This window comes from Argiope bruennichi, chromosome 7 (genome assembly GCF_947563725.1).
Source record: "Argiope bruennichi chromosome 7, qqArgBrue1.1, whole genome shotgun sequence".
NCBI lineage: Eukaryota > Metazoa > Arthropoda > Arachnida > Araneae > Araneidae > Argiope > Argiope bruennichi.
Genome location: NC_079157.1, coordinates 123,595,522 through 123,614,731, shown reverse-complemented (window position 1 = coordinate 123,614,731; position 19,210 = coordinate 123,595,522). Strand labels below are relative to the sequence as shown.

The 19,210-nt window shown below is 25.8% G+C and overlaps 1 protein-coding gene across 1 annotated transcript; it reads right to left on the bottom strand.

The window, feature by feature from the left end:
• Positions 1–801: 801 nt before the first annotated feature.
• On the bottom strand, positions 802–19,210 carry LOC129976212 (WW domain-binding protein 2-like). Its single transcript, XM_056089663.1, has 8 exons — positions 19,022–19,210; positions 12,572–12,674; positions 11,024–11,162; positions 9,768–9,860; positions 8,255–8,401; positions 6,193–6,459; positions 3,141–3,232; positions 802–930 (listed from the first exon to the last, which is right to left on the bottom strand). The coding sequence occupies exons 1-8, from the start codon at positions 19,075–19,077 to the stop codon at positions 880–882; spliced, it is 948 nt and encodes a 315-aa protein (XP_055945638.1). The 5' UTR covers positions 19,078–19,210; the 3' UTR covers positions 802–879.

Here is a 19,210-nt window from a genome sequence, read left to right as displayed (position 1 = left end):
TGCTTGTTTAGATGGAGGAAAATACTTTTTTAGATGTAATTTAGGTATTCATATAAAGCCGGAAGTATTTGTTTTTGACGGTAACTTATTTTAACACACATTATTGCTTTTTTGCAAGTGAATATTTGTTAATAGAACAATTATTACTTATATTTTAATATCATTTAAGTATTTTTAATTTCACTTTTTGAGGAAAAGTTTAGAATTTTTTAACAATAGAGTGCATTTCATCCATTATGAACTGAATGATATTGTTCCATTTTTGGAAACAATGCAACAATAAAAGGACAGTCAATCTTGAGGGACACATTTTTTAGAAGGAAAATTGCTTGTTTTCTTGTTTGAAAATTTTAAATTTCCTCAGCAATAAAAATTTTTTTAAACAATATAAAACTTAGTGAGTTAAAAAAGAAATATTAAATTTGACAGTGACAATGTGCTTTGACTGAGCAATTTAAAAATAAACTATGCTGACAAAGGAATTTGTAAGACATTTTAGTCCCCTAAATTTTTAAAAAAAATTCACATAGTATAGATTTGAAATTTGTAAATATTAAATTAAGACTTCCAACTTGTATATAATGTGCAAATAATTTATTATATATGTATTTGAAATGGAATGCTACAGATATTTGGCTTTAGCATCATAGACTATATTCAAAATTTACATTCAATAAACAAACATAACATTGTACCATTATTCACACAAATATTTTAAAACTATTTTGGAATAAGAATACCTGGAAAAGATTAAAAAGTCCCAAAATTCAAAAGATATTATATATAAAAAAAAGCAAAGAAAAAGATCCAAGTTGTATTTCATTTCACTAGATTAAACAGCAAGTTTAACAGCCAGTTTTCAATGCACATTGTTCATCTTCATTGTTCTTTTTTGTGGCTGTCAGGAGTATAAGGAGGTGGTGGTCCTTGCTGTAAAAAGGACACAAGAATATAAATCTATGAATAATAGATAAGACTTTCAATGCTACTAAATTCAATCCCTTTGCTTATCCAAATGTTAAATTTTTTTTTTCTTCTCTCATACAGAGATGTTTTCTTATGAACACTGGTTACAATTAGAAATGCAGCAAAGGCAAGTGATAGGATGGCAAAGTGGTCAATGGAAAATTACATTATGCATTTATTATCATTAGTAATTTAGCAAAACATATGATTCATTCCACATTAAATGATTCATTCCACATTAAATACAAAGTATCCAATTAGACTGTAGATGCAAAGCAAAATTTACATTTATAGTGAAATTTAAAACTAATTATAATGCTTTTCTAGCAGCTGAAAGTTTTTAAATGGTGCCAGACATGACAACCAAAATATTTGTTTTGCAACATTTTCTAATAAAAGAATCTTTAAAATTTTAAATGAATGAATTAGAGAGAGAGGAGATTGCCAAGTAGATTAAAACTGCTTTTATTCAAAAACATAGAAAACTTATCATTCAAGAGTAGGAAAACAATGCTATCCCTTTTTGTAAACTTAAATAAAGCTTCTATTTTAAATTTCAACAACAATTGATATTATCTACCCAATTCAACTTCTATGTCTCCTGTTACTATATTAAGCTATAACATTTCTTTAGTGATTTCTTAACATTCACTTGTTAATTATAATCATTGTTTACATGTGACTACAATATTCCATTCATTATGAGGATGCATGCATATGTTCCTGCAATGATACATCTATCAAAAAAGAATCTGAATTTGTACACTTTTTATTACTAGTGATCCATAAGATATATTTAGGTAATTTGAAAATATGCCCCCCCCCCTTTAAAATAATTAAAGAACATATTTGATGTATAATGTTTAAAATGCTGAAAAATTCAGGAAAAAAGTTTAACAATATTTAGTTTTAAATGAAAATTTTCTAGAGCAGCTAAAAAAGATACTTATTTTCTAAAATCGCATATAATTGAAATAAAGTGGAGTAGAAATTTGATTTATATATTCAAATTTACTTAAACATTTTAAAAGAATTTTTAATTCTTTATACCAGAAAATACTAAATAATTATTGATTGAAACATTTTAAAAGTTTTTCTTTATTTTTGAAAATAGTATTTTGTCAAAATCTAGAGACACAGCATTGTCAACACAATAGGATTTTATTCATTCATATAAATAAAATTTCATTTTAACTATAATTTATATATATTTTTTTAATTTGTACATTAAGCAAAATTTTGCTACTAAACTTTTTTTAATTAATGGAAAATTTCATAAAAACACTCCACAGCCACTATTGGCTCTCACTTGTCATTTTAATTATATAAATTTAACTTAAATGTAATAGAGAGAAAATAGAATCTGAAATATATATTTTACTAAATACTTTAATGTAACCAAAGAGTTATTATTAAAGATTCCTTATATCTTAATAAATCTTTTAAAAATACATAAATTATATATATTTTTTAAAAGTCAGGAACTATCTTTTAACATCAGAAATTCCAAATTACAATTTTTCATAACTTATTAACTATTTAATCAAAATTACAAAATGTTATATAATATTGAATTTAATTGGGAAAATTTAGACAAGCATTTAAAAATAGGAGAAGCTATTTGAAAAAAGAAAAGTATAAATAAATCTAGACATAAGCATAACTTTTTACATGAAAAAAAAATCTATATACAACGTAACTCTAAAGCAAGTGGCCGCAAGCTTTCATATATTTTGACAGATTGTATAAAGCTAACAAAGTGCTTCAACTATTTTAAGTTTCTTTTGTCCCTAAGCTGTGATTCTCGCAATAACTTTGGAATAACTAGAATTAATAAGAAAATATATTGATATATATATTTTTTTTTTTCAATTTTTCACATTTTGTATGAATTTTATACGCATTTTTCAAAATGCTCACTTTTTTTTAAAAATTTGAAATTGTTTTCATTAATTATCCATAATAAATAAGACTATCAAAACTCTCCCTAACTCCCACTATACAGCCACAATTTGCTTGCCTTTTCACCTAAATTTCTGAGCAATCTGAACTTCATTCTGTTATGTTTTTAAGTAAAGAATCAATTATCTTTTAACCATAACAAATTAAATCTTCAAGAAAATTCATAAATTAACATATATGATGATCTAACAATAATTTGAACTACAACTTACACTCATGTATTGTTGCTGATGCTGATACAACACTTGAGGATTAAATGGGTCTTGAAACATATTGTAGGATGGTGGAATTCCTGATTTAGAATCTGTGATGAGAGAAAATTGATAAGGATTTAAGAATTATAAAAAACAAAAAAAGAATATTTAATAAATGAATCATATCAACATTTTATAGAGTTCCAAAATTAGCATCACTGAAATTGGTTAGCTGTTCATTTTTGGAATATGGAAATATTTTTCAACAATTAAGCCTTACCAACAGTCTCATCTGTGGCATAGTGACCAGAGGATATAGATGATTAAATAGTCTTAATGAATGCCATGGAAACAGTAATGTGTTTAAATATTTTTTTTAATTAGATGCAAAAATAAAAGGAGGAGGCTTGGCATTTTCAATAAAAAGAGGAGTAGTCGTTGCTATCCCATGAGATCCCTTGGCTCAAATGGTAGATCAATAAATAGGTTTGTTTGAACCCTGGCCACAGCAAATTAATCAAAGAACTGGTATTTTAATGCAAAGTGTTATTTATTATGTTTTATGCAATTCTAGATCTTTTTGAAAAACTACAGATAATTAGAATATTCCTGAAAAGCATAAATATGAAATCTCACAAGTTATGGGTAAGTTCTCTGTTCTCTTATACTATGACTTACTTTGAGCTATTAAAATCAATTTGAGTGAAATTATATATTACAAACTTGCATCTTCATAATCTTCAGTGCCCACAAAATAATTTAAATAGTATTAAATCTTCAAAAAAAAAAAAAAAATCAATTTATGAAATTAGGCATTTTTTGTAACATATATATGTTTCTTAAATACTTATATGACACTTTGTGTGTGGGAAAATTTCTTTGTTATACCGTTTCAGAAATTAAAATACCTCCTTTATGGAACATGGACACAAAATTTATATTTTTTCTATAAACAGCAATAATTGCTTCAAATGTGTTCAAAGCACACTGACATGAGTATGTTTTAATAGAATATGGTATATTGCATTTGATATTAATTCGAATATGGTATATTGAGTAAATAAATATAAGAAATAATAAGAATGGCTTATAATAAATTGCTACAAGATGCAGAAAAGATTAAACATTTCTATACTTGCAACATAACGAGTATTATCGAAATGCAATTATACAATTTCTACTTCAAAATTGTGCAAAGATTTTGAGATTTCAAACTGGATGTATTTAAGAGGTCAGGAATCAACAACCACCTTATGAATTTTGTCATAATCCAAAAAAAGTTTGTTACATTTTGTTAACTATATTTTGTTACATTTTGTTAACTATATTTTGAAATATGTACTTTTGAGATTCAATTACAGTACATAGAAGTGAGCTTCAATTGTAAGCTCCAGATAGATACCAAATAATTCTAGTGAAGTAAAATGTTCTTAATTTATTATGGATAAAAGTATTTACTTTGATTATCACGCATAATAGCTTTAAATGTATATTGCAAAGAGTTGCAAATTTTTGATTCCAAAAATATAGATTACCACGTGACGAATAAAACCTGTTTGTCTCTTTACAAGATAAACTGAATATTACATAGTTTAGTCAGTATCAAAATGGTGGTAATTTCTCTATTTACATTAGAATTATCTTTCATTTTCACTGAAAAAAATTATATTTATATCTTTAATTTTAAATGCTGAATAATTATAAAAGATCATTTTCAACTTCTTTAAAACAATAAAAACTGAATGTTGTTAGCTGTTATTTAAGAAAAAAAATCAAGACAACAATAATTTACCTGATACATCTATTACATATATTAATGAACATAAACACTTCAAGAAACAGAGCATTTTCTTTTTTTATTATCTGTAAAAATACATAGGAAAAAACTTTTTATGCTAGCATTATTTTTGTTAAACTCTGAAATAAGGAATAAAAGGTTTGAAAGTATCAATTCTTACATATTTAAAATTCTATAGTGTTAATTCAATATTTGAATTCACATTTCATTCAAATATAAACATCACTCTTTATTTGACAACTCTTGCTATAACATTCAGAAATGAAATTCTAACAATATTTTCATAACATTTTATATATTATTTGTTTCTGTATATTTTTGAAAAATATTATGACATTCTACAATTTTACATTTGTATCGTTAAACATATATTCATATTACCAATAAAGAATTCATAATAATTGCCAGATCATTTTACAAAAAATATCACAAAAATTATTCTCCTGTGTTTGAAATATTTTTTCAAGTAGGGTGATGAAACATGATAGAAACATCAAAAATTTTTAATCTTTACCTTAATAAAGTTTATTTATTAAAAAAAAAAGAAGATTTATTATAGTTCAAGTATCTATTTCTTATATGACGTAAAGCTAAAGCATCAGTTACTGCTGTCAAGCAGTAATGCGAAACATCGAAATTCCGGATCTTTTAAATGAATGTGAGGTATGTGGCAGTAAGTTTAAAGTATCAAACATGTTTTTTTTTTTTTTTTTTTTTTTTGGAAAACAATTTTTTAAAATGTCATAAATGGAGAAACATGTTTTAAAAGACATATAATTATGTTAATATGAAACTATCATATATAAAATATTGCCATGCCATTGATGAATGAAGTACTTTTGCCAAACTACAAGCCTTCACATTAGTAGAAAAATAAAAATTTCAATCAAGCAAACTTGATAAGTAGAAAATAAATATAGAAGTGTATGCTTGGAAGTAAAAATTATATAAAAGGCTTCAAATCTCAATCAAATTCTATATCAATCTTGTTAATTAAAGTGAAGTATGGCAGGTACACTTTTTTTTTTTTTTCCTATGAGTACATTTAAAATTAGGACTTAAATTAAGATAATGCACAGCTTCAAGCAGCACTGACAGAAATTCAGAAATGATTACAACATTTATAAAAATAGAATAAATTTCTAATCTTCAATATTCAATTGAAAAGAGAAAAGTTTCATAAAAAAATGTTTAAAAAATTAAATATCAACATTATTATTATTGTACATCACCTGAGAGAGTAAGAAACTTTACTTAAAAAAAACCCAATACCTGCTGGAGGTGCTTGCTGTGCCGTTCCATTGTATTGAGCAGAGGCACCAGGTGGATATTGAGATGGTACACTATCATATGCAGGAGGTGCAGATGCTGCCCCTTCAGGAACATTGAACCCTGGAGGGGGTGCACCAGCACCAGGATATCCAAACACTCCATTAGGACCAGCCTGGGGGTATGCTCCTGATCCTGGTGGGTATGCATATGGTGGAGGATAAATTCCAGGATATGGTGGTGGCATGTTTGTAGTAAATACACTATCAGCTATTGGAAACAAGACACATTTTATTCAGAGTTCCAGTTTTTAAAATAATTTATGTTACTTAACATTATAGCCATCATAAGAAATAAAGTATATAATATTTTACATAACAAATTTTAAATCAAATATAACAATGATTTGAATTGCAGAAAAATTGAGTTTGGAATGAGATTCAATATGATGGTAGTATATTTCTAGTGTGTTCATTCAACAAAATATTACAGTTTAATAGTAAGCCAATTTTGAGAAAACACTCCAAGCTTTCAAGCTCTATATTAGTAATCTGGCATTGTCACAGACTGTCTAAATAACCCGCCTGTTAAGGTTTTAGCTTAGCATTTACAAGAGTTTAATCCCACATTAGATTTTTTTAAAAACTTTCATTCTAATCTAAAAAATTAAGATTTTAAAAATTAAATTAACAATTTACAAATAATTTTGATACATTACTACTTTTTTAAGCAAAAGCAAGTGTTCATTCACATGTAACTTGAATTATAATTATAATTTCAAGTTAAACATAAAAATGATTATAACTTTAACAATAAGTAATTTAAATAATTTATCTTAAAATCACCAAAAGATTAGAATTTATTTTAATAGCGATAAATTATTTATTTGCACTGCATAAAAACTATTTACATCAGAAATTAAAGAAAAAAAGACAATATATTAAATACACAAACAAGCAGTTAAAAGCAGGTATTAAATTATTCAATGTGAAGGCAGATGGCTCAAAATTTTAAACTACAATGTAATGAATAAGAATACAGATGAAGAATTTTTACCAAAATGCACATTTTGTACAAGCACTAAAAAAAAGGCTTATGGGGTAATAAAAACAACAAAGAGATAATTTTTTTAGAAACTTCACTAAATTTTCAAATCCTTCTGTAGGAAGAATTTCTACAGGATTTGCATACATTCTTTCTGCAATTTGTTATTCTAAAAACTGAGAAAATATGTCAGTTTTCAGATTTTGCTATGATTAGTCTTATATTGCTTTTTAATATAGATAGATAAAATTTTCTGATATAAAAATGCTTGTGAATGCAGATAATATGCTACTGTATCGGAGACTGGAGGTAAAACTGCAGCAGAATCATTACACAATGATATATCAAAGTCAAGATTAAAATAAGCAGGTATTTATAATTAAGGTTTGCTGCTAGCTAAAATTAATCGGATTGCATTGGAATCTTCAAGTTCAGTTTCTCATGATGCAATGTTGATGAGTGAAAATTTAGAAATGTAGAATAAATATCTAGAATTATTGAATAATTTTTTTTGGTATAATTACAGGTTACAGGCAATATTTCTTACACTTAAAGTTATGTCTCTAATTATTTTTATTTAAAAATAACTTTAAACTGAAATAATTTTTAATAATCATAGTTAGAATAATAAATCTTAATTAGAATTTATTATTTGAATGAATGCTTATTCTTGCATAAAAATGAATAGCATATTAATTTGAAATATTTACAAATTGTTAATTTAATGTGAAATAATTTTGAAAATAAAATCCATTCCAGGATCTAACTTTAGCCCCATGGATGCTAAACCGACATCTAAACAAGTGTACTAACTGGATTCTAAGTGATGGTGACAAATTATTACTACATAAATCATGCTGAAAATTTGGGATCCATTTTTTTTTGGTATTTATTGGCTATTGTGTTTTAATATTTTAATGAATGAAATCTGAAAGATGTACTACTATTAGACTAAATTTCATTCTGAATTTAATTTTCAAACCTGACCTCCTTTCCTTCTTAGAACAGATGAAAGACTTACCAGGAGGAGCATCTGGGAATGCATGAGTTGGAGGTACAAATCCATTTATTCCTCCTGCAGGTGGCGTGTATGCAGGAGGAGGTGCAGGATAATAAGGACCAGTTTGAGGCATGTAAGGTGGAGGCTGAGGAGGCATGTTCTGACTAGCTGCAAGTGAAATCAGAGAATATATACAAAAGGCACAAAAAAAGTATTTTCACTTCACTTTAGAAAATCACTGTTCTTTTTTTACGGGAAAATATGGATTACAGTAATGTAATGAAAAGTTTCAAAATACAGCTTCCAGGTTATGGGAAAGAATCAGAAGCAATAGCACCTTAAAATTAGCAGAAATTATTAACTTCAAATGAAACAGCATCAGTGAAACTGAAATTTAAAATGAAAACTTTTAGTTGACTAGTAACATTCATATTTGATCTGAAACTTCTGAAAACACATCAAATGATCTCAATAAATAAAAAATTAACTCATAATAAAATTTTTCATCTAAAATTGTAATTTATATACTCATTACCATAAAACCATTGAGTTTCTAGACTTTTTGAATAAGAAATTACACAGGAATATTTTTATCAGGAAACATAATTTTTGCATTAAAAACCTGATGTTTATTAAAAATATTTCAGAAAAATTACTTTTTAGTGATGCATCTTAACAAAAAAAGATGACATATTCAAAAGCAGGAAAGTTAAAAATAAAAAAAAATGAAAAATTCATATTCAGCTTCCCTGATTAATTATATAATAAATATTATGTGTCATTTATTATAATGAATTGTATTATTATGTGTTTATTAGCATGCATACTAAACAATAAAATAGTCTACATGAAATCACATATTAGAAAGTACATTTGCTTTTATACACTCCACTAATTCTTAGTTTACACTCAAACATTTTTTTATTGCTTTTTAAGAAAATGTTTGAATTTATAAGAATTTTAAACCATACCAATTAAAAATTTAAGATTAATAAATTTTTAGAAAGGCTTTTTCATTTATCTTAAGATAATTCTAATTGTATTTCTGAATTAATGGCACAAATTACTGAATTAAATGAGCAGTCCTAAAAATTATTTGCTTTAAAATCAAACAAAGAATGAGTATAACTAAACTGGTCCTATCAATAAATAAATCAAATTGCATATACAAAGAAGCAAGATTAAAATTTTATAAGCCTAAACTTAAGAGCAATTTCCCTTCTAAATTTTTATGAGAACAATATAATATGAACACTATTGTGGTCCATATGGGTGTATTATCTGGAATGAAATTTGGTAGTAAAAGCAATATTATCAATAACTATCTTTCTCTCCCAGTTGCATCACTTTTTTTAAACTTTATTATTGTACCTGAATTTTTACCTTCATTCAATATATTTGTTTCATAAACCAAAAGTCAGATTTCTGCATCTGAGGTTGAAGCTCAGAAATTTGATCAATTAAATAATAAATTTACTGAAAATATGAAATTCAGTAGTACATAGAATGCTTTTATTCATTCAGTAGTACTTACCCATTTTAGCTGCTCTCACCATTGCTTGACCAAATTCAATAGCTCCACCAGTGAAAAATTTTAGCTTGAATGTTGCCTTACCAAACCAATTTCCTATATACAATGAACATCAGTTTAAGTCAGTAAAAAGACAGAAACTCCATATAATGAAGCAGTTTTTATAATTCACTTAGGAAGATGGGATTTAAGTATAATATGATTATAATGACCTCAAGAAAAAAATAACAAAAATGAATTAAATCGATAGTAAAATTCTAAGGAAAAAATATGATAAAATATTTAATGCATGCATAGAATATCTTTAAAATATGACCCTTTCCTTGAATGCATCTTAATGAATAAAATAAAAAATATCTTCTACTGAAACTAATTTTCAATGTATGTTTTAAACAGGATTGTCATTCAAATACGAGAAAAAACATTCTCAACGTTTTATTTGCAGATATATGCAATGCAAGAGGAAATACATGAATAGTACTCATACCATGTGCAAGTAATAATGGAATAAGAATACTCCATAGTTTTAAAGAATAGGAACAGCAAGGTTCTTCAACAAATGCAGATTTAAACTAGATGCAGTTTTCAAAACAGTAAAAATTTTAGACACAAGTTCAAATTTTTTAATAATATTCTTCAGAAATATAAAGTACTTTGCTAAAAAGTCCCCTTTTTAAAAGGTATTATAGAAATAACCATAATTAATAATAATACTGAACAATTATTTCCATAATTTAATTACTATACTAACATAGGAATTGAAATTGCTCCCAGGCAAAAGAAACTTCATATACAAAGCTTGTTATACAGCAGAATTCCAAGAAACTTTTGTCAATGATATATTTAAAAAGAGGTAACTATATTTTAAACATATTAAAAACACACTTAGAAAAAAAAAATTAAAATCTCAAGCAATCACTTGATTATAATGACAAAATTGCTAAGAATTTTTAGAAATAATGAAAAATGATGCAATAATTGGTTTTGATTAATCTGATCAAAATATTTTAATATTTAATGAATGATGCATTTGTTTCTTCTGCTAAATATTGGGGTAAAAAAGATATAAAATGATAATAAAATATAAAGTAAATTTAATAAGTTTATCACATTTGAAATTTATTTTTTAAACAAGCTATCTATTTCTTTAAAATAACTAATGAACTTGTTTTTTACAAAATCATAATTGAAAATGTTGGCTGATCAATAGCCTATCCATATCTAAAATATCAAACAATTTCACAGAGTAGCATATTTACCTCCAGGCTGAGCATTCACATTTCCTTTAATATAATTAGCTCCAAAAATTGGCTGTTCAAGTTCAACTCCAGTCATGCTGAAAAATGGAAAACTGAAGGACTGCAGGGGATCTTTCTCAGATTTATTGACAAAAATCATCTGTTGAGACAAAAAAACACATCAATTGCAAACATACAGCCAGGTTTGAATAAAGTGCAAATATTAGATAAATAAAACAAATTAAATATTGCAAAAATCTAACATCTGTTGACATGATATACAAATCAAATATTCGCCATATTGGCAACTACAACTATATGAATAATATAATATAAATTTAATCATGTTAACTTCAAATATGCAACAAAAGTTACTTTAAATAATATTCGTATAATCAGCTAAGATCATTTTCATTTGGAACATTGGCACTACAAACAAAATAGCAAAACAGGTTTATTTATTGTGGCTAAAGATTTTAATTAAGTTTCATTGAGTAACATGAAACAGCAAAGGTGAGAGATTAATGATGTATCTAGGAGCCAGGATTTCTCATATGATATAAAAGCTGACAAAATTAGAACAAAAGTTACCCGAGATTTCCCACAGAAGATATGAAATGATGACGGACAGATAGCAATTGATAACATATCAATGGGGCATGAAAAGTTCATGCATATATCCATATGCATATATATATATATCAATAAATCATATCATGCATATATATATATATATATATACAATAAACAAACTGATGAGATCAAACTAGTGATTGGAACTGCAGAACTATTCTTCAATAGTTCTAATCATTTATAATATATTAGAAAATAGAAATAGAACAGTTTTTTACGTTAGGGGACCTGTTATTTTGCAATACCTCTTAAAAATGGATGAGGCACATAACAATCTTACTGTCTGAAGTTATCCACCCAAATCAGCCTAATTTATTTACTCTTGCATATATTAACACCGAAAAAAATAGGAAAGTTTTAATGGAAAAGTTATAGGTATTTAAAAAGACCAACACAATAAGCAGTCAATCAAAAAACTTAAATTGCCATTACGTAATTATTCCTAATCAAAGTACTATCTGACTGGACTAATATACCATTTCAAGAATACCTCAAGTTATAAGTTATCTATCCTTACTAGAATATTAAATGAACTTGGGAGTGTGATATTTTTAATACAATGTACAATATTCAATAAAATTAACATTTTAGCAACAAATTTATGCTGACACTTTCATGCCTAATTACTGACATGAAATAATTTAGTAATTTGCTGGCAGTGAGATAATTTCTAATTAGATTATTTAATATATGCAGAAAGACATCTTATACTGAATTACGGATTTTCCACTCTCCAGAGTTCGACTTATTTTTTCTGTTTCAATTCTTGAGATAAAATCTCTTAACTATCAAAATTCACTATTAGAAGTGCCACGATCAGTTGAGAACGAACAGTATGAGATCATTTTATTACAGAGGAAGACATAACATTAAGAACATCAGTTTTTTTAAAAAACTATTTGGACATAACTATAAAATGATAAAGCTTAAACTTACCCTATGTGTGGTTAAATAAATTCTTCCTTTCTTAGTACCACCAAATTCTTTAGCATCACCACCTTCTATCGTCATCTCAACCCCATCACAATAAAGGAGAATCCTATAACAAATATTTTAGTTAAAATAAAAGAGCATTAACATGTACAATATAAAAACAGCAAATGAATAGCTAAATAATAACTAATTTTTTTTTCCATTTCTTACACAAATGCTTTGCTAATTCTAAACTTTCAATTCAGATCTAGGTTTCTACAAGTTCAGGTAATATGAAACATGTTGTATAATTTACCCTATTTACTACAGTGAGAGTCAAATGAAAGTAAACACCCATGACTGATTTAGAAAATGTGTTATTTCAAATATATTATTGACTTATATTTTAAAGTAGATATATATAATTATTAACTTATTTAAGCAGAATTGAAAAACTTATAAATATTCAGTTAAAATAAAATATATAAAGGAATAAATTAACTTGAACCTAAGATCATTGCAAAGATTTGGGAAGACAGTAAGTGCAAACTCTATAAGGAGGACTCTTTATGAATATGAGTTACATGTCATAACCAAGTAAGAAACCATTCACCATGACATCGAACCAGAAAGAGTATCTGCTGTTTGCAAAAAGGTACCTTAATAATAATTCTGATTTTTGGAGTTATATTTTATTTAGTGATGGAAAAAAATTACATTACATGGCACACAGAAGTTTTCAAAAATATAGAGACCAAAGAATGAAGAATCCAGTAATAAGTAATCAGTTAAGACAATTAAACATGGGGGTGGATCTATTATGATCTAGAGGTGTATGGCAGCTACAGGAGTTGATAATTTAGTATTTGTTGAATTTGAAATGAACCTAAATATTTTAAAAGATAATGTTGCTCCTAGTGTTGCACATTTGGGATTCACAAAGCTAGATCTAACAACATGATAATCATCTAAAGAACACATCAAGCATTGTGAAAGAAAAATTACTTTATCGCATTGCGAAGACCATCTTTCACAGACAACACATCTAAACCAAGGAAAATTTATGAGTTTATCTTGAGAAAAATATATGCTAAAGAACCATTCCTAATAAGGAATTATTGAAATAAATTGTCACAGAAAACTGGCAAAAAATCTAAAGGACTGCAGATAAAATATTAATATTACAGCTTTTATTGTTTTTGTCAGTTTCGGCATTCTCCGTTTAATTTTTATTTTTTTTACGCATGAAATTTAACGGTTTTGAATTAGTTGAATTATTTCTTTTGCATTTTCATTTACCTAAAAATTTACAAGTTCTTCCATCCTGCATGAATAAGTTAACAATTGTAGACATGTACTTTATATTATATTTGAAATAAAACATTCTCTATATAAATCATGGGTATTTACTTTCTTTTGACTCACACTGTATATAAATAAAGCTGAATATCTATTTGCTTATTTGAAATTAATACGATTCCAACGATGAGTATATAAAATTTGATATTTATATTCATCAGAACCGTGAAAGAACAGCTATATTATTTTAAAAAATGCTATAATTTCTTGAAAGGAATTAAATGGAAATAAAAAGATTTTATATTCCACAATTGTAATTTCAAAGCCAGGATGATCAACTATTCTACTGTTTGATTTTCCCTCACTTTTTTGGATGTTAATATCTTCAGAATGATATTCCACAATATGTTCTTTAACTATATGTAAAAAACTGTAATACTCTTTTAACAAATATCAAACTAAAAAAAAATTAAATGCACAGAAAACAAAAATTTTCACTTATTGGATTTCAGACGAGTTTCAATTATGTAAACACTTTCCTTTTTTGAAATTTTATTTGCAAAAAAGGACCAATATTAGAAGATACATGCCCTTCTAACCAGAATTTTAGCCATCCAGCCATATCTCGTAACTGATTATCAGATTTACTCAAGACAGATGCAATACAAAAATACATTCACAGTGACAGAAGTGTTTAAGATTGAAATTATTTGTTTCTTCCTAGTGAAGTCTCCTCTAACCATATTGTTTATCAACACAAAAATTATAATTGAAAATAGTTCTATTAGGAGGAAAAAAATGTATAAGTACAAAATGAAAATGTATCTAAATAAGAGAAATCATTCATTGACAGCAAAGTTACATTAACTTTTAGACTACCAACTATAGTAGAAAAAATATTTGCACATTAACAGAATTTAACCTGTGATATACGGAAAAAAGTGGAAAATTGATTCTAATCAATTTTTCTTTATTACATAAAAGAAAAATGTTTTAGAGGTATAAATTAAAAAAAACAAGATAGTTTGTAAGAATTTTGTTAATTTTTGAGGCAATTGAAAATAAGCATATGTTTCCCCTTCTGTTTTAAAATTTTTGAGAAAATTACAGGCGAGATGTGTATATATAATGTAACAAATTAATTTCTTAACTTTTAATATTATTTGTAAATTGTAGATTATTTTGTTGATTATAGAGAATTTGATGTATAGAACTTGTAATGAAAATTTGCAAAATAAAAGAAAATGTTAAAATAATATATTAGCAATAACATCCATTCCAAGTTATCTATCCAAAGAATTTAGTAAAAGATCCATAATCATACTGTTTCAAATAAAAAGTAAAATGTGTTAGAAAAATATTATCAATAATGCTCAATACCTCATCATAATTAACAAAAACATCTCCATAAGGGGAGGAAAATATTTAATTACAATACATTGTTTGGGAATTATAATAACGGGCTAATATTTTATATTTAGTTTAACATAGCTTTCCCTATTTTATTAAATTTTCGAATTCCCCAGCATTTTCTCAGTTTTTTTTTTTTTAGACGATTTTCAATTTTCTTGTGTTTTCCCCATTCTTCTGGTGATGTGGCAACTCTGTGTATACAAAAATTTGAAAATTATACAACAGTATAAATGTTTGATTTTTCTTTTATATATTAATATGTTTCTTAATACATACATAAAGCAAAGAACAAAAACTAAAGCTAAAATTAAAGTTTCAGAAATATATTTTTTATTCAATTAATTTGAAATATGAATAATACCATGATACTTATTAAACTTAATTATCAATTAATAATGATGAAATAAACAAACTTACAACTGAATCTTTAAAATGTAGTTAGTTTCAACAGAAGGAGGTAGTCAAGGCTTTTAGATGGCTTACTGATTACTTTTATGTCTTTTTAACTACTTTTCATTATGGCCAAAAATCATTAGTTACCAATTTTAAGTTTCTTTACATAAATATTATATTAAGGGATGTTTAGTTTAAATAGCCAAAAGCTACTGAAATTCTTGATATTTCATTATATTAAAAAAATTATTCATTTGGCAAAGCATCCATAATTAATATAACAGCTAACTTTAAATACATGAATAAATGTTATTTATTCAAATAAATACTTAAATAGAAACTTCCTGTTTTTAGAAATGGAGATTTAATTTAATGCTTAAGTTTTAGGTTAAAGAATGAATTATTATTCATGATATTCATCTCCAAACAAAATATAAATAAAAGGGGAAGATTTAAAATTTATTACAGTAATTATTTCATATAACTATTAATTTACAGCTTTCTGAAATGAAAAGGTAATTCTTATTATTTATTTATAACTCTTTAATTCAAGGAAGAAGATTAATTCATCTTTTCTCAGAGGATTAAAAAACACTGGATGTGAATAAAGCCACCAGATTTAAAGTGACAATCTAGCTTATTTTTCTAATTTTATCTTAATCTTTAAACAACAAATTTTTAGATATTTATCTATTTTTGGATGCATAACAAACTTGCCAGTTATTTATAAACTAATAATCCCTTTAGTTTAAAATGCTCTATTCTGAATTTTTCTGAGTTTTCCAAATGCAGCACAACATTGTACATACAATAAAAACATGCAAATATTAATTAAATAGATGAACTTTAAAAACCAAAGAAAGATATGATTGATTAATATATCAACATTTTGCTCCAGATAAAAAAGAGAAAGGAACAATTAATAAAGCCAATCAATCATCCAAAAAAATGAGTTGAAAAGATAGAGGTTCATCTAGAGCAGTGGTTCTTAACCTTTTTAAGCCGCTACCCAAATTTGAGAAATATGCTCATGTCGCAACCCAAAAAAAAGTTAAAATTTTTTCATTGCTTTATTTTAGATCGTATTTTTAAAAAATCTTCAATCCTACGATGAAAATTTTTTTTAACTCACAATTTTTTTATTTATTTTTTTAATAATAAAGATAAACAAAAGTACTTTTCGATCCAAGGAAAATTTAATTAATAATCAAGTGTTTTTAATAATTTTTATTGACCAAATTAAAATGTATTTATAACTTTTTGAAAATAATTGACATTTTAACTTATTCCTAAAAAAAAAAAAAAAAGAAAAGAAATATCAATGCATATGTTAAGTCTTTTAAATTTTAAATGCAAGTCATACAGTTTTAATGAGAACCTTGTGCTTGAATACATTTTGAAAGATCTTTAAACCTCGGTTGAATGCTTGTCAAGGAGCACCTTATATCTATTTCAGGATTTAACTTGTTCCAGTAATTGTTTTTGATTACACACAGAGCCGAAAAACCAGCCTCACACATATATGTTGTTGCAAAGGGCAATAATACTTTTAGGGCTTCTTTAACAATTATTGGCTTTTCGGTTTTTAATTTTAACCAGAAAGCACATAAAGATTCAGTGTTTTTGTAAAAATTGTATCGAAGTGCTTTGTATTTCTATTAATTGCTATTGAAATTGATTAATATTAACAAATTCCTCATGCAAATCACTTACATCAAAATTAAATGGCATTCGAACCTAATTATATTTGAAAACATCGTCTGCAGGGAAATATCGATCAAAGTGTGCTATTAGTTTTTCTAAATGATTAATAATAATTTTCTGTATTTCAAAATCTGTGATATCAATATTATTGTCTTCAACAAGTAAATTAAGATTCGGGAATGAAGCAAGTTTCTTTATTTCAACCTTATTTCTCCATAATTTGAGTTTATTTTTAAAACATGTAATTTTTTCAGTTAGTTCACATTCATTTTCGATTGTTGATATTTATTCAAGTCGTCATTTCTAAAATGTCTGAAATTTGTTGTATTACTAACTTTTTTGGTTCGACTCAGCACGACCCAAGAAATATGCTTCGCGACCCAATTTTGGGTCTCGACCCATAGGTTAAGAACCGCTGATCTAGAGCTGTATTACGTTAAAAAAATTACATACTTATTAACATATTCCAATATGATATTCAACTTTGGGATAGTATATAACAATCATTTTTTAACTGTATGAGCAACACCAACAGCTTTTTCCAAAGTTCAACTCAAATGTCAGATATTTATGTTTATATAAATACATTAAAAATTTTTTTAGAATATTTTCAAGATTTCATCAATTTGATTAAACAAAAATAATCACTTTATAAGCTAATTTATTTAAATCACAAAGCCGATAAGTGAAAGTAATTTGGCAGTTAGTAGGTTGAAAACTAATGTTCCTCTTCTTAATATTATTTAAACTTAAACTTTCAGTACACAAATTAGTATAAAAACAAATAAAGTTTTTATGAATAAACAATCTAAGATTTTTAAATTTTGAGACAGTGAACAACTCACAAGATTTGGTAAATTTAATAATAAATATTTCAAAATAAATGATTTTTTCATCGACATTGCTATATATAAATAGGTATTTAAATTATATAAATTTTGAAATGTCCATATATATATTTATAATTTGAAATATATATATATATATATATCATAATTTATATATATATAACATTTCACACAATATTATCTGCTGCAAGGAGTAGCAAATCAGCTATCATTCATATTCAAAAATTGAATTCGCTTATTTTTTATATCAAATTTTTTGTTTTCGAAAAATATGTATAATTTAAATATACTGCTTAAATGATTTTTTTCATTCTGCATTCATTGAAAGCTTTATTGAAATATTTAATATGGGTTAACTGATTACTGTTATTATTATTAAGTTTATCACATTTTGAAATATGTAAATATATTAAGTAGGAAATGGTGACAGACGTCCACTGTTGAATAAATTAGATTTTGATAAAACGTGTGACTGGTAAAATGGAAAAGCATATAACAATCATATTATTCAATTAGATGAAGATTAACTACTTATAAATAATCTTAATGTTTAATGTATTGTAATAAGGGCAAGAAATTTTACATAAGCTGATAACAAAAATTACTTTTCAAATGACATCAAAATACAGAGCTTCTGCAAATAGGAATTCCAAAACAATAAGAAAATTTCAAAAAAGGAATAAATATCACTGCCATCAAATAAAATACCTTAGACAAATATTCATATTTTGCTAAAGAGAATTATAAAATAGAACAGAAATTGTATTATAGTCAACTGCGCAAAAGATATAATTTATCTATTTTAATACAAACTTACAATTCTCCATTATAAATAAGAACGCCTCCATTAGCATGAGCAGTATTAAGCGACATTTTGAACCAAATAGATTTTAAAGAACTATGTCAATAACGAATAATAAAGATTTTATTAAAGAATCTTAAAATTCAGCAACTGATAGACCATAGTTACATCACAGGACTGTCATCAATATCATACAAATTCTGG

Bases quoted from the DNA above. Each gene is read 5' to 3' on its own strand.
- LOC129976212 (XM_056089663.1), bottom strand. From the start codon at position 19,077: ATGTCGCTTAATACTGCTCATGCTAATGGAGGCGTTCTTATTTATAAT. The intron at 9,861-11,023 runs GTAAATATGCTA...CATTGTATATAG, and splicing joins TGTGAATGCTCAGCCTGGAG to GAAATTGGTTTGGTAAGGCA. The intron at 931-3,140 runs GTAAGTTGTAGT...TCCTTTTTACAG, and splicing joins ATCAGCAACAATACATGAGT to CAAGGACCACCACCTCCTTA.